At 42.2% G+C, this 15473-nt stretch overlaps 1 protein-coding gene across 1 annotated transcript in view; it reads left to right on the forward strand.

Moving 5' to 3' along the window:
* The window catches only part of PRMT3 (protein arginine methyltransferase 3), a 64428-nt gene that overhangs the window by 16480 nt on the left and 32475 nt on the right, over nt 1–15473 (forward strand). The window contains exons 9-11 of the mRNA XM_079968051.1: nt 1879–2000; nt 3927–4026; nt 11400–11478. Coding sequence (XP_079824177.1) covers nt 1879–2000; nt 3927–4026; nt 11400–11478 — 301 coding nt within the window. The remainder of the gene's footprint in view (nt 1–1878; nt 2001–3926; nt 4027–11399; nt 11479–15473) is intronic.

Below are 15473 nucleotides of genomic sequence, written 5' to 3' on the forward strand. Positions count from 1 at the left end.
AGCGCCTAGGACTTGCCGATTGAAAGGTCGGCGGTTCGAATCCCTGCGGCGGGGTGCGCTCCCGCTGCTCGGTCCCAGCGCCTGCCAACCTAGCAGTTCGAAAGCACCTCCGGGTGCAAGTAGATAAATAGGGACCGCTTACCAGCGGGAAGGTAAACGGCGTTTCCGTGTGCGGCTCTGGCTCGCCAGAGCAGCGATGTCACGTTGGCCACGTGACCCGGAAGTGTCTCCAGACAGCGCTGGCCCCTGGCCTCTTAAGTGAGATGGGCGCACAACCCCAGAGTCTGTCAAGACTGGCCCGTACGGGCAGGGGTACCTTTACCTTTACCTAAATGGCACCACTGGAATACAGTCAGAGCCCTCCATCAGATGTTGGCAGTCTGAATAATTATCTGGTGGCTGAACACTTGTGTGTCCAGTTATCTGTATTCCCCCCCCCCATGCTCACCAGCTCAGCTTATTTTCAAATGAATATAGGTGGGTGTTCTGTGGGAGGAATTCAGTGTTGCGCTCTTCTAATTGTTTCATCAGCACAAGCATTTCTCCTTTGCCAGGCAGAACAATCCTCCCTCTCCTACATGTTATTCTGGGGGGTTTTCTGGCTCTCCAGAGCATATTTGGGGGAGGCACATGGGAGGGAGTAAACCCCATTGCACTAGCAGGAGCCCTTACATTGGTATCTCCTAATGTGCCAGGTTAGTTGAATTTAGGCCTGTGTGTGCACATGCACATACATATGTATGATACACAGACATGTTAACTCAGTATTGGACCACATATTCTACATAGATGGCTTGAATTTATCATAGGAATGATATGCTTTATTGTACTGTCCCAGTATGTTGGACAAGTAACATTCTTACCTAGCTGCACTGTGGTGCTGGTATTGCTGATTTTGAATGTTTTGGAATTGCAACGAGATTTCAGAGGCACCATAAGTATATTATTTGCCTGGGGGTTGCGTGGGTTCAACCTGTGAGACATTGAGATGTGTTTTTTGAATATTGTTTAATGCCAAGTTGTTCAGATTTCTCAGTATAGCTTGCGACACTCTGCAAAAATTGTTTTAATAGCTGCATGCGACCTGTGTGGCAGGAAGTGAAGAACCTGTAGATATCTGAATGTTGCGAGACTAAAATTCCCATTATCCCTGACTGCTGTCCATGCTGGTTGGGGCTGATGGGAGTTGGGAGTCCACTTGGAGGAGTACAGGTTCTCTATCTCTGCTATGAGGTGTACAGTGGACGCTCGGGTTGTGAACGTGATCTGGGCGGGAGGCACGTTCACAACCCGCAGCTCATGTCTGCGCACGTGCAGGTCGCAATTCGGCACTTCTGCACATGCGCAAAGCACGATTTAGCGCTTCTGCGCGAGCGCTGAAACCCAGAAGTAGCCCATTCCGGTACTTCCGGGTTTGGTGCGGTGCACAACCCAAAACCACACAGTCTGGAGCGTCTGTAACCCAAGGTATGACTGTATTCTTTGCTCTCCTGAGAATTCAATCCATTGTGTTTCTTATTTACTTTTTACTGGAAACTTGCAAACTTTCACAAATAGGATTTGGGGCTCCAGTATAATGGCTTTGTAGCATCGCCAAGTATTGCCACACTAATTACAAGAAAACTACAAGAAAAAAGATTCCACCTAAACATTAGGAAGAACTTCCTGACAGTAAGAGCTGTTTGACAGTGGAATTTGCTGCCAAGGAGTGTGGTGGAGTCTCCTTCTTTGGAGGTCTTTAAGCAGAGGCTTGACAACCATATGTCAGGAGTGCTCTGATGGTGTTTCCTGCTTGACAGGGGGTTGGACTCGATGGCCCTTGTGGTCTCTTCCAACTCTATGATTCTATGATAATTCTTTCTTTCTTTTTTCTGTTAGATTGTCCTGGATGTTGGTTGTGGAACTGGAATCCTTTCCATGTTTGCTGCCAAAGCAGGTGCAAAGAAGGTGATAGGAGTAGACCAGTCTGAAATTATCTATCAAGCTATGGACATCATTAGGTAAGAGAATTTTAGAAACTTGAATTCCCTGCATTAATATTCTGTGGGAGGAATTCAGTGTTGCGCTCTTCTAATTGTTTCATCAGCGCAAGCATTTCTCCTTTGCCAGGCAGAACAATCCTCCCTCTCCTACATGTTATTCTGGCTCTCCAGAGCATATTTGGGGGAGGCACATGGGAGGGAGTAAACCCCATTGCACTAGCAGGAGCCCTTACATTGGTTTCTCCTAATGTGCCAGGTTAGTTGAATTTAGGCCTGTGTGTGCACATGCACATACATATGTATGATACACAGACATGTTAACTCAGTATTTATGCACCCATTTTTGGGTGCCCATCTGCATTTAAGAGTGTGGCACTTTATATTTTTAAGTAACACTAATTGTCCCCTGTACATTGCCTGGCTTACTGGCAAGGGATGCTGTTGCATAGTTCACTTTCTGTACTGTCAGCAAAGCCTTTATTTAAATTCACCACTAGGTCAAGGACAGCAAATTATGGGATCCAAGGACATGGCCCAATGTTTAGGAGCCTCTAGCGCTCACTGTTAATGAGAACAGGAAAACAACATTTGCACCTAAAGTGGCAAGACAGCTGCCTTTCACAACATTGCAATTAGATTTCAACACTGTTTTTTATATTGCTTGTATTCTATACCCACTTTGGGATATTATAAAGACCTTGGCAAATAAGCTCATATATGGACATCTGATTGGGTATATTTCTAGCTCTTAAGGTGCAAGATGTAGAAAGGACTACCATTGCAGTTAAGGCAATTAATTTTTTCAGATCCTGCTCAAATTGGCGGGTTTGAGCACGTTACAACATGATGTCTGCAATACCTGTATCATGGAACTGCAGTTTCTACAAAGAGCAGTTATCTAGGCTTATCCTTTTTCTGAAGTGCTGCAGGCAGCTGTTGCATTAAGAAACTGCCATTTGGACTAATTTTTTATTCCTTCATTACGGAGTACAGGAAGACCTTGCTACACTTTGTATCTGAGATAATTATGAAAATACCTGTCAGCGCAACAGTTTTGGAGTTGTTTGATTTGCATGCCATGGTAGGGGCAAAAGTGGGATTAAAAGAACTAATCTTATGACAGTGATGAATGATTTCTAGGAGTACCCAGTGAACAGTTGCTCTAAGGTTACATCTGCTGATCGTAAAATTGTTTCATTTGTCTCTAATTCACATTAAAACAATTTGTAAGAGTCTTGTTACAGACTTTCAGAGTAGCTGTCACAGCCACCCATTTTGAATACATAGTATGCATTCAGATGATCTTATCGTGGCTTAAGTTGAGATATATGAGTGCACCTTCCATGCCCCCATTGAATCACCACACTTTCCCTATTGTGTTCGTGAGTGAACAAGCCCAGAAATATTCAATCCATACTGGGAAACTATGGTTAATGGCTTCAGAGCAAGCCACAATATGAAGCCATTGTTAAATTGTTTTCATATCCTGGCTTGTTCCAGGGCTGTTGGCCATGATTTTCTTGTTCAAACTGAGGATTTCCTGGAATGTCTGCCTAAGCTTAGAAGTGACTGGTAGTGAAGGTTGGTCAATCCCCATTGATCAGTAATCAGTCACCAGAGGCCAAAGTGCCTTGAGTGCCGCCATGAATGTACTTTAATTTACATGGAGGGCAGAGACTGGGTTCATAGTTTTGCATGTACAGTCCTCCTAGGTGCTGTATCATTGTTCACTTCTGCGATGCCCTATGTCATTGGCTATGTGTAAAATAAATCATTTTGATATCTCACGTGGTAAAAAGTCCATTGCTAAATTCCTGAGCATCATCACTGCCATTCCCCCCCCCCCCATCATTCTTTTGTGGGTCTGTTAGGGTAATGCTATTGTTGGAGCACTTGTGAATCTTGATCAGAAGGCGTGTAACATTCTCGACGTTGTGCTTGCAGACTCAATGGACTGGGAGATACTATTTCTTTGATCAAAGGAAGAATTGAAGAAGTTGATTTGCCCATTGACAAAGTGGATGTTGTCATATCTGAGTGGATGGTGAGTGCACAAATATGTTCTCTTAGATTTTATCAGCAATACTTGATCTGATTTTAGTGAACTTTGTCACTGTGTGTTTAAATTATATATATTGTCAGATGTTTCGGCATTATGTGTGGGTATGCCAAGGGGAGGGCATTACTGTGGAGGCAGTAATGCTTCTGAATACACAAGGCAAGAGTACTCTTCTGCTCTTCTCCTGCCTGGCCACTGTGAAAATAGGATCCTGGACCAGATAAGCCACTGGCTTCATGCAGCAAAATAGTCTTATGTTCTTAATGAACAGCCAATATTTTAATTGTCTGTTCATATGTGTTCAGCTTCTACTTATACAAATTAGCCTGAGAAACTGATGCAAATTATGCGTGATTTTTGTGTGTGTAAACAATCCAGGAAGTGTGGCTTTGTGGACCCACACACAAATTCATGTTCTAGAGCTTTCTATTAACATGACATGATAGTGTATCTTTCAAAATGCCGCATTTCCATAACACAACGGGTAATGCAGTATAAAAGGAACACTAGAAACCGGGACAGAAGTGCTGTGATTGGGGTGGGGTGGATACCAAATTGCATCATAGTTGTTCCATATAACTTTCTTGTTTGAACAGCCTGATAATTATAATTGTGATGGCATATACATCTGGAAAAACTTCTCTGAAATAGAAATAGTCGGTGAGTGTTAGAAAAGAAGTCTTGCTATTTTTATAGATATGTTTGTGCATCAGATCAGCTTCTCTAATGGTATTGCAGCATGGAAATTTGAGACTTGCATAAAGCCAAATATCCTTGGGAAAATAGAGAAGACTTGTGGTAGCAGGCAATGTTCTGATCCATTTATTTGAGGAAGATGTTCCTTCAAAACAGTGGAATGAAGTGGTGCATCATAATGAAAAGGTCAGAAGTATTTGGGTGGGTGGGTGTGCAGAAGATGTACTTGCTTCCTTCTTCAAACTTAAAAGTGAATGAATGAATAGTCACTTGCCAGCAAATGTATTTATGGTTCTTGGATGGCTAGCAGCCCCGTGATGATAAATATTGTAGGCTGATTCCATTTTTCATACCATACATAATTTATGGAAGTCTAATAAAAACGTACGTGACCTACTTTAAAACCTAACATCTTTTGAAGAAACTGTGTTGATATACTCCAGTAGAGCTTTCCTGCAGAAATTTAGGGAATAAGGCTGCTTTTTAAACATAAGATTCTGTGTTGTAACAACATTAGACTGGAATAGACACCTGCTTATGTATTTGATTATTAACTGTTTGACTTCTGTGCTATTCTAGCTCTTCTGTTTTACTTAAATATGTCAGCATTGCCCTTGAGCCAGTGTCACCAACTGGACTCATCCACTTCAGCCCTGACTGGGCCAGGGGAGCTGGGTAGCACTTCCAGAGACCACCTTCTGCACAGGAACAGGTCAAAGTGCTGTGGACTCACAGCTTAGAGTTGTGAGCACCGGATTCACTCCCACAATAAGACAGTCGTCGCACAGCAGAGTACAGCAGAGTCTAGCAGAGTATAAACAACTCGGAGAGCAGCTCTGTAGAATATCTTCTTTATTCTATCTACAACTATACAAACTATATACAGAGCTAAATGGGTCTTCGCATAAAGAAATGCTGAACCGCACTGAATGTCTGCAGCTGCTCCTAGCAGCAACCTTATCTATACACACAATCTCTAACACTCAGTCTCTCTCTCTCTCCCGGACACACTGACTGACTAACTCTTTGATGTGGTGCTGGAGTAGAATAAGTAGAGAGCAGAACACCGCCCCCTCCTCTCTGGAGAATCAGCAGAGACATCAGGAGATTCTTGGATATGGGAGGGGTGAAATCTCCTCAAAATACTCCCGTTGCACACTTGTACTTGAATATACATCCTTTGTTTGCTGGCAAGATCTCAGTGATTGTGTTCAGATGTACTGCTAAATGTTGGTTTAGCACTATCCTCCTCTCTAGTTCATGCACTCTCTCTACCCTCATGGCCGAGAGGAGAAGTTTGGAAGCTTTTGCTATTTTAGCTAACTACAGCCTATTACCTCCAAACCAGAAAACATTGTTTAACACTGTGATTGGTCTCATAACCCATGGTTTGAAGCAGGCTTCTTCAGAAATTGACCACAGTTGGTTTTGAACTTTGTTTTCTGGTTTGAAGGAAGCAACAAGCCATAGCTAAGCAAAATCTGAACTTTTCCGAACCGTACTGGCAAGAGTTCAGGAACCTTGAAAGGAAGAAAGACTTACATAGCACTAAACTATGGTATAGATTTTTGTCTATCTTGGTGCTAACAGAGGTACTTTAAATATCTTAAGTTACTTGTACTGTATGTGAGAATCTAGACAACATGAACCTTGTTGGATGAAATCCTTTCCACAATTATTTGGGAATTAAAGGTAAAGAGCCCCCTGACCATTGGGTCCAGTCGTGGCCAACTCTAGGGTTGCGGCACTCATCTTGCTTTATTGGCCGAGGGAGCCAGTGTACCACTTCCTGGTCATGTGGCCAGCATGACTAAGCCGCTTCTGGCGAACCAGAACAGCACACGGAAACGCTATTCAGTACCTATTTATCTACTTGCACTTTGACATGCTTTCGAACTGCTAGGTTGGCAGGAGCAGGGACCAAGCAACGGGAGTTCACCCCGTCGCGGGGATTCAAACTGCCGACCTTCTGATCGGCAAGCCCTAGGCTCTGTGGTTTAACCCACAGCGCCACCCGCGTAATCCTATTTGGGAATTAGTCCTGTTGGAAATAGGACTTTTTACATGCAAAGGATTGTACTGTTAAGCAGCCATGTTAGCAAATGAAGAATAATGTTAAAAATCTGCTGCTTTTAGAATACACTGCAACAATACTGTTAGGAAGACAGATATGAAATAATTGGGGCTAATATTGTAGCAATAGTTTCAAAGGCTTTACTCGTGCACTAGAATGGCATTTAGAAGCGCTTAGAAGCATGTGTCAGTGTTTACACACAATGCGTATATTTTTGTGCTAGTTGGAAGCTAAGAAATGTGTCTTGGGTATCGTTCATATTGCAGGAGCAGTGGACTATATATCTTAGGTGAGCAGGCTTTGTGAACAAGGCTGCTTTGTATGCAGTCAGAATTGTGCTTCTGTTCCCTCGAGGTACTGAATTTTAAGAGGTAATGCTGTTTTACAGTAATTAGGGTAATTCTACATTCAGTAGTTAACTGAAATGAGAACGGCTGTGCAATATGCTGGTGCTAGTGTCTCTGAACATTCATTTTATCAGTTGAGGGAGATGATTCCATGTGTGTGTACACCTGGGAGGAAGCTTTTCAGCACAGGCTTCACATTTCACCCCATGTTTAGTTTCCTTAAATGTTCCTACTGGAAATAATGAGTGCAGATAGCAGAACAAGCAGAATGCCTTAGGGTTATGGGCTGATTCCCCCCCCCCCAATTATCATGCTAGTCTGGAAAGGGGAGACCTTACCTTTGGAAGCATGTTGTAGAATCTAGGACAGTTTGCACCTATGTTTGATGCATCTCTCAGGAGGGCATAGAGCTGGCAGTGCCCAGGACTATTGTCATATTTGAGGTAGACCTCCTCAAGCAAGTTTTCCAGTGGCAAAGGGGTAGGCAGTGCCAGGCAGCAACAGCGATGGGCAGTGGCACTTCTCCATCCTCTTGGTACATCTTCAGTCCAGCCTGACAACGAGAACTACTGTACAAGTCATAAGAACATAACCAAAGACCTGCTGGATCAGATGAAATGAAAGCTACCCAGCATCCTATTTCCCACTGTGTCCAAACAGATGCTAATGGGAAGCCCACAAGGAGAAGGGCAAATAGGGCTCTACCACTGTTACTCCCAGCAACCAAGCATTCAAAAACTTGATACCTCTGGTCCTGGAGGTTGAAATAGCCATCAACTGCATCTTTGTTTCCTCAGGGTATATGTGGCCTTTGAGGCAGTTGCTGTCTTTTAAGATGGAGATGACTAACATAGCCCTTCAGCGAATAGCCAGGGAAGATGGGAATTAGTTCAACATCATCTGGATGGGCGCAGGACGACCACCCTTGCTTTAAGAGTGGCATATGTTTCCCTCGTGGCTTTTGTTACCACTGCAGCATTGTTTCAACTAGGATGGAGGTGGGGAACCTAAAGTTGTTGGACTCCAACTCCCATCAGCCCCAACCCAGTATATCAGTGGTCAGGAATTAAGGGAGTTGGTTTCCAGCAACTATTTAGAGGGCCGTGGGTTCCCCATCCCTGAACTTGGAACAAATAAGCAGGAGAAGTAGGTTAAAACTAATTGAAACTGATTTGAGCTAAACAGTCCTTGGGATGTGGATTTCTTATATAGACAGTGTTAAAATGATGACCTTCAATATATTTCAGCTTCTGATAATTTCGGGTGTAACCAGTTTCTTTTGAGAGATGTGATTTCTTGTAAATTGTTATAGCCTACTTCAATTTTGCCTATTGTGTCTTTTATGACATGAGCTTTCATTTGAAGCAAGAGGCTTTCCTTCCTTGACAAAAAGACCCCCTCCGAATTCTATTTAAAAGTCAAATTGGGCACAGTAACCTTTTTTTCCACCAGCCAGGACAGTCTAATTTGATTTAAATTTTCCTGCTTCTTGATGTAGAACAATTTATAACTACAGGAATACGCCTCAAACAATCCTTTTTATTGCTTACAATAGTGTGCTTCTATAAAGAGAAAATGATTTCCTCCTTTTAGTTCATCTGATTGGATGATATTCTGCTAAGTCATACTTCATAACTTACATCCATAGATTTCATTGGCTCTACTGGAATAGGAATGAGTTGAATATCACCCAGAGTGAACATGTCAATTGCATGCCATGGTTTTGCTGCTCACCTAAGTCATTAATATTCTGCTCACATATCTGTGCAGTTCAGAACCCTTTGCTGTAATTAATTTTGAAGGTGCTAATGTGAGGTTTTTATTTTTTTTAAAATCCTGAACCTTGTCAGTGTAGAAACAGGAGAGTCCCTGAGTATCATAGGAGAAAATGTCAGGTATAATTCTCTTTCCAGATGGCACCCCTACAGGTGAGGCAGCAGCCTGTGAAATTACATTCTAAATTATACCAGAGATGAGCACCACACATAGAGCAATGCATTCAGAGATTAGTAATAAATGACTTGATTCAATATGAGGGATAGTTTGTTAGTGAGATGCAAGGATGTGATATTTCATGAGAAGTAAAACTTGCAGGACCAAATGCCAGTGAGAGAACACAATGTTTATTGAAAACCAGCATAGCTGTAGTTTGACTCACCTTTTCATACAGCACATGACAGCATAAAAACATTGTGTTGCAGCCAGTAGTGGTTTTAGGCTAGTGGGTAAAGAAGATCAGTAGGTGATCTGAGAGGCCAAAAATATATGTGGTGGGAGAGATGGTGGTTCATTACTCCTGCCATAGATTATAACAATAAAAGTCAGAATCAGTTAAAAAAAAACCCAAAACAAATGAGCAACAAAAGATCTCTCAATGCAATAGCCATAAAACCTCAGTCATTTAACCAATTAAAGATCATTTGTGCTTGTGTGCATTCTTGCTGGGTCGGATAAAGTGAAGCACAATTGGTCAAAAATCCTAATTTTGCATATATGCTCACATAGTATGAACTGATGGTGACTGACCAGGAATGAGACCTTGGAAATGTAGAGGATAGCTTCATGAAGATGTAGATCTGGATCATTAGGAAATTCAATCATTAGGGATTGAAAATAAAATAGCCAAGACCAATGCCATTTCACAAACCTATGGTGGAAATAAGTTCTGATCACCTCCCCTGAAAATCATAGAATAATAGAGTTGGCAGGGATCCTGGGGGTCATCTAGTCCAACTCCCTGCAATGCTGGAATCTCAACATGCCGTCTCCCATCCAATATAATACCATACCAACCCCTGCTTAGCTTTGCCAATGTGCAAGCAGTTTTATTGCTGCACTGAGTGAGTACTGTAGAGCTGAAAAGGGTTTAGAAAAGGGCAACCAAAATGATCAAGAAGACGTTTGAATAACTCCCCTACAACATTTGGGGCTCTTTCGTTTAAAGAAAAATTGTTGGGGGGCACAGAAGACATGATCAGAGAGGGATTTAAGATGATGCCTCGCATAGAGAAAGTAGATAGGGATAACTTTTTCTTTCTCTCCCATGATCCTGGAACTCTGGGACATTCAATGATGCTGATTATCTGAATATTCAGTGTGTAGTTATGGAATTAAGGGACGCAGGTGGCGCTGTGGGTTAAAGCCTCAGCGCCTAGGGCTTGCCGATCGAAAGGTCGGCGGTTCGAATCCCTGCGGCGGGGTGCGCTCCCGCTGCTCGGTCCCAGCGCCTGCCAACCTAGCAGTTCGAAAGCACCTCCGGGTGCAAGTAGATAAATAGGGACCGCTTACCAGCGGGAAGGTAAACGGCGTTTCCGTGTGCGGCTCTGCCTCTGGCTCTGGCTCTGGCCAGAGCAGCGATGTCATGCTGGCCACGTGACCCGGAAGTGTCTCCGGACAGCGCTGGCCCCTGGCCTCTTAAGTGAGATGGGCGCACAACCCCAGAGTCTGTCAAGACTGGCCCGTACGGGCAGGGGTACCTTTACCTTTACCTAGTTATGGAATTTGCTTCCACGAGAGGCAGTGGTTGCCCAATGGCTTTAAAAGAGGATTAGACAAATTCATGCCTACTGATGGCTGTGTTCTGTCCCCACTTTTAGAGCCGCTATGCCTCTGAATGCTAGCTCAGTTGTCGGGAATAACTCGTGGGAAGAGCACTGTTGCACACAGGTCCTGCGTGCAGGCTTCCCACAGGCGATCTGGTTGGCCACTGGAAGAACAAAATGCTGGACTAGATGAGCCTTTGGGCTCATCCAGCAGGACTGTTCTTACACTAGCTGAGGGCTAGTGTTGGCTCTATGCAGCAAGTAATTCTTTCTGACAGCATAAACATTGTGCACACTCACAGTCCTCTGACCTGCCACTTTGAGGGGAACAAGAGGGAACATATACTGAGCCTCTGTTCTGCAAAGGCAGGGATCTCTTCAGAGACCTACAATTTTACTGCAATTTGGAATGTGGATGGGGAAACCTAGGCAATAGTGGTGGGAATTTATTTCACAACACTGTGTATTGCACAGCACTAACTGTTAAAGTGCTTGTGGAAGTAATTGTTAAATTACAGCAGGCATCTGCAGTAGAGAGAGAACAGAATAACTTTCGAATGATCCTCCAGTACTTGTGCTTTGAAAAACAAATTTTAAACTGAAAAATGTATTCAAACATGGAACCTGATTAAATTGATACGTAGCACTGTCTTCTTTTCATTGTGATGCCTTTTTCTCTCCTTCCTCTCATTTTCCCAGGGTTATTTCCTTCTTTTTGAGTCAATGCTGGATTCTGTCATTTACGCAAGGGACAAGTACCTGGCAAAAGGAGGCTCAGGTTAGTTCTAGAATTCTAATAAATAATCAAGCTCTGGGGAAACCTAAAAGATTTAGATTCTGCTATGCATGACTAAGAAAGTTCTTACCTGCGATGAAAAATGTTTCCATTAGCGGAAGCTCCAAGGCATTCATTTCATAGTATGGGTAATACAAAAGCATTAATGGGATACTTGGGCCTTAAACGAAATAGCGTTTTCAAGAGCACTTCGACTTCTTCAAGATATTGAAGTATAAACCTTGAAAGTTTATTTTTAAAAATCAGTAAATAGCACGGCAATAAGGTAGTCAGAAACTGAGCATTGAAATAGCTGCATTTATCTAACTCAGCTGGGTAGCTAACTAATCTGGCTAATTTCTAAAGGTTCATTAAAATACTGGCTATTCTGAGCATGTAATGTTAAACCCTGGTTTAGCACTCCTCCCATACATTTGGGAGGAGGAGTTTGGCAGTGTTTGTTTCACTTTTACTGAAGCTTGGCTTGTGATTGTCTGAACCAGTATACCTCTGAATACCAGTTGTGGGTAGGGAGAGCTCTGTTGCACAAAGTGCTGGACTAGAAGAAACTTTGGCCTGATCCAGCCTGGTTTTATTTCTAAAACCAACTCTAGTAATTTCAAACCATGGTTTATGAAGCTGCCATGTTAAATTTGCCAGAGTTCATTCTAAACTAGGATCCCTGGTTCAAGCATAACAAGTGAAACTAAACTCATACAAAGCCTAGTCTTCCGAACACATGAGAGAGTGTCAGGAGTATAATGTACCGTATGCAATCTCTATACTTAGGTTTTGCTCATAGCAGCTCATCCACAGGACACTAAACTGTGCTTTTGGCATTGCATGTAGATGCAGCTACTGTATGACTACAGAAGCCCACTTTGCCTTTGAAAGGATGACACCATTTACCATGTTGACTAGTTGCCTGGGTTAAGAAAGAATTAGAGGAGTACTAGGGATCTCATGCTTGGTAATCTGCTTTGGTTATCTTTTCCATTCATAAAACAGTCTTGTGTGCCTTAAAAGTGCCACATAATACTCTTGTTGCTCTTGCTGTGAGAGGCTAACACTGTGACCCCTCTGGAAGTTCACTTGTTTGAATAAAGACCCGATTTTCCTTCTGTGGTGTATTCAAGGAAGTGGGAACCAGAGATGATTGTATGGTGTGGTGTTGCTGTTTTATGTATCTCTTTAATTCTGGGTTTGTGTTTACCTTTTTATGCCACCCTGGAAATGGAAAGATGAATTAATACATACATATGCAGGGTTTTTGTTCTAAATTGCACATTGCTACAGAATCACCTGCCGTAGTCATATAATAAATTTGATAAATTATAGAAACCTAGGCATGCCATTCTGTAGCAATGGTAATCTATGGGTGTTCTAATATATTTCTTCCCTTCTAGTTTTTAGAGTCCCATGCATTCATCACATTTTATTTTACACTAGTCTTTTTTTCATTGCCTAATATGCAGGCTTTTATGAAATTGAAATCTGAGTATATTTTAGATTTTGTTCCTTTTTCCTGTACACTTCTCCAGAACTCCAAAAAACTGTCAGTGCTTGTTTCATGCTGCAAAACCACTGGCTAGCTTTCTCTTCCTAGTTTATCTATAGAAACTGTTCGAAACAAGCTGAAAATCTGACCTGTGAGTTTCTCCTTTGAAATACCTACATTCTTTACTGCTGTTTCAACTGTTCTTCTCCATGACTAGGTCAAGGACTCAGGCAGAATTTTATGTCCTTTCAAGTTGGAGCAAACACCTGTTTGAGTTGTTTCTTGGTGGGAAATTGGTTTCGTATTAGAGACCTGATAAGCACTTAGATGAGACGCGGGTGGCGCTGTGGGTTAAATCACAGAGCCTAGGACTTGCTAATCAGAAAGTCGGCGGTTCGAATCCCCGCGACGGGGTGAGCTGCCGTTGCTTGGTCCCTGCTCCTGCCAACCTAGCAGTTTGAAAGCACGTCAAAGTGTAAGTAGATAAATAGGTACCGCTCCGGCGGGAAGGTAAACGGCGTTTCCGTGCGCTGCTCTGGTTCGCCAGAAGCGGCTTAGTCATGCTGGCCACATGACCCAGAAGCTGTACGCCGGCTCCCTTGGCCAGTAAAGCGAGACGAGCGTCACAACCCCAGAGTCGGCCACGACTGGACCTAATGGTCAGGGGTCCCTTTACCTTTTTAAGCACTTGGATATAGTTTGGCCCAAACCAAAACCCGCTTCATATGTATTTTCATTCCTTCTTCCTGCTTATAGAGTTAGATTGTGGAACATCTAATTCTGACTTTCTGCAATAGGAATTGTTGAGTCATCTGTGCTCACTGATCCACCTACTAGCAATGTGCACAGCTGTATGGCTTAATTAAAAATGGTGCTTAGCCAGGGGAAATATTTTCAAGGCAGACTGCAGCATTTCAAGCATCCTGGGAATTTGGACCTTTGCCCATCTTGTAGTATTATAAAGCTGCCAAATATTGCTGCTTCATGTGTTATATTTGGCATGTCTCTGTCCAAAATAATAAGAGAGTTGCTCTTTTACTCTACTGTCAAACCATGGGAAATATTAGTGGGGAAAGCACTGTGTCTGTAACTAAGCGCAGAGGGGAAATAGTAATTTGAGTTGCTTGAGAGAAACACGGATGGTACAACAGGTTGAGGTTCAATAAAATTGAATTATTTTCTACAGCCTGCTTGCTTTTCCTCTTGGGTGAATATATAGTTTGAATATATAGTTTTGCAGAACCTGAAGAAAACAATCCTTACTTGAGTTGCAAATGGTACAGCTGTGCATTTTGAAGTTTTTCCACCTCCAGTTCATAGCACTAAGCACTAAGGGGAATATTGCTGGGCCAGCATAATGAAGGTTATCTCTGTCCCCTTCTTTGTAGTTAGCTGCCAATGCAGTGTATAATGATGTAAATTGGTTGGTAAGAACTATGTTCCCTCTTCTAGTGAGCTGAAAAACTGTTGGTTTTTCTGTTCAGTAGAAACATAAGAATAGTGGAATGGATGAGAATTCACTTGACGCAGGAGCTGTCTGGGTATTACTGATTGTCTGGCAGGATATTTGTGAGCTGTTATTGATATAGGTTAAGTAGAAATGATATTGCCGATGTCTCAGTATTTGATGCAACAAATTTTATGACTGCATTTTTGGATTATACAAATGCTTGTGATGCATAGTATGATATGAGTCAACAAAATTTCTATACAGGGAATTAATAGATTTAACAGAATTTGTTAGAGATGTCAAAAAACAGGTAAGAAGGCCTGTCGGTTTATAGTGAAGCAGGACTTCAAGAAATCCCTTATCCGAAGTTACTAAGAAAGCGGTTGACTGGTTTTAGGAAGTCACTTGAGTTGAAGTAGTTTCTTGTAGCAAAAAGGGAAATGGTAGCAGATCTTTGGGAAAGGATAAGTAAATACACTATGGATTGATAATGTAATAGATGCATAATATCCCAGTACTTTTGAAGCAGTGGCTTGAACTGAATACTAACGTTGACATAAAAAAAATTGAATGACATTCAGGTATGGCTAGAAAACAGTTCTTTGCTGCCAGACCTTCCTTTTTATTATGAGGCGGTTTGTTTGTGTTGGCTAAGGGAATGGATTGTATTGAAAAATGGTCACATTTTAGATTTGGAAGGCCATGATATTAAATTCAGCTGGCATGCATGTCTTTGGTATGGGAAAGCTAAAATCTATAAGAGTTATGTGAACCATATTATTAGGAGGAATTTGTACAGAGTGGGGGAAATATTAAAACCTGTTAGAAGGAAAAACACTCCTATGGTGTTTTTTTTTATAAGATTTTTATTGGGTTTTCACATTTTATAAACACAGACACACACACACGGACAAAGACAACACATATAAAATTTCGTATCCTTACTTTCCTAACCCCAGTTCTTGACCTCCCCCCACCCCCCCTTCATACATCCTAATTCAATTAAGTTAGTTCTTGGTATGAGCTTTCGTGTGCATGCACACTTCTTCA

Source organism: Podarcis cretensis (assembly GCF_951804945.1).
Source record: "Podarcis cretensis genome assembly, chromosome: 1".
In the NCBI taxonomy this organism is placed as follows: domain Eukaryota; kingdom Metazoa; phylum Chordata; class Lepidosauria; order Squamata; family Lacertidae; genus Podarcis; species Podarcis cretensis.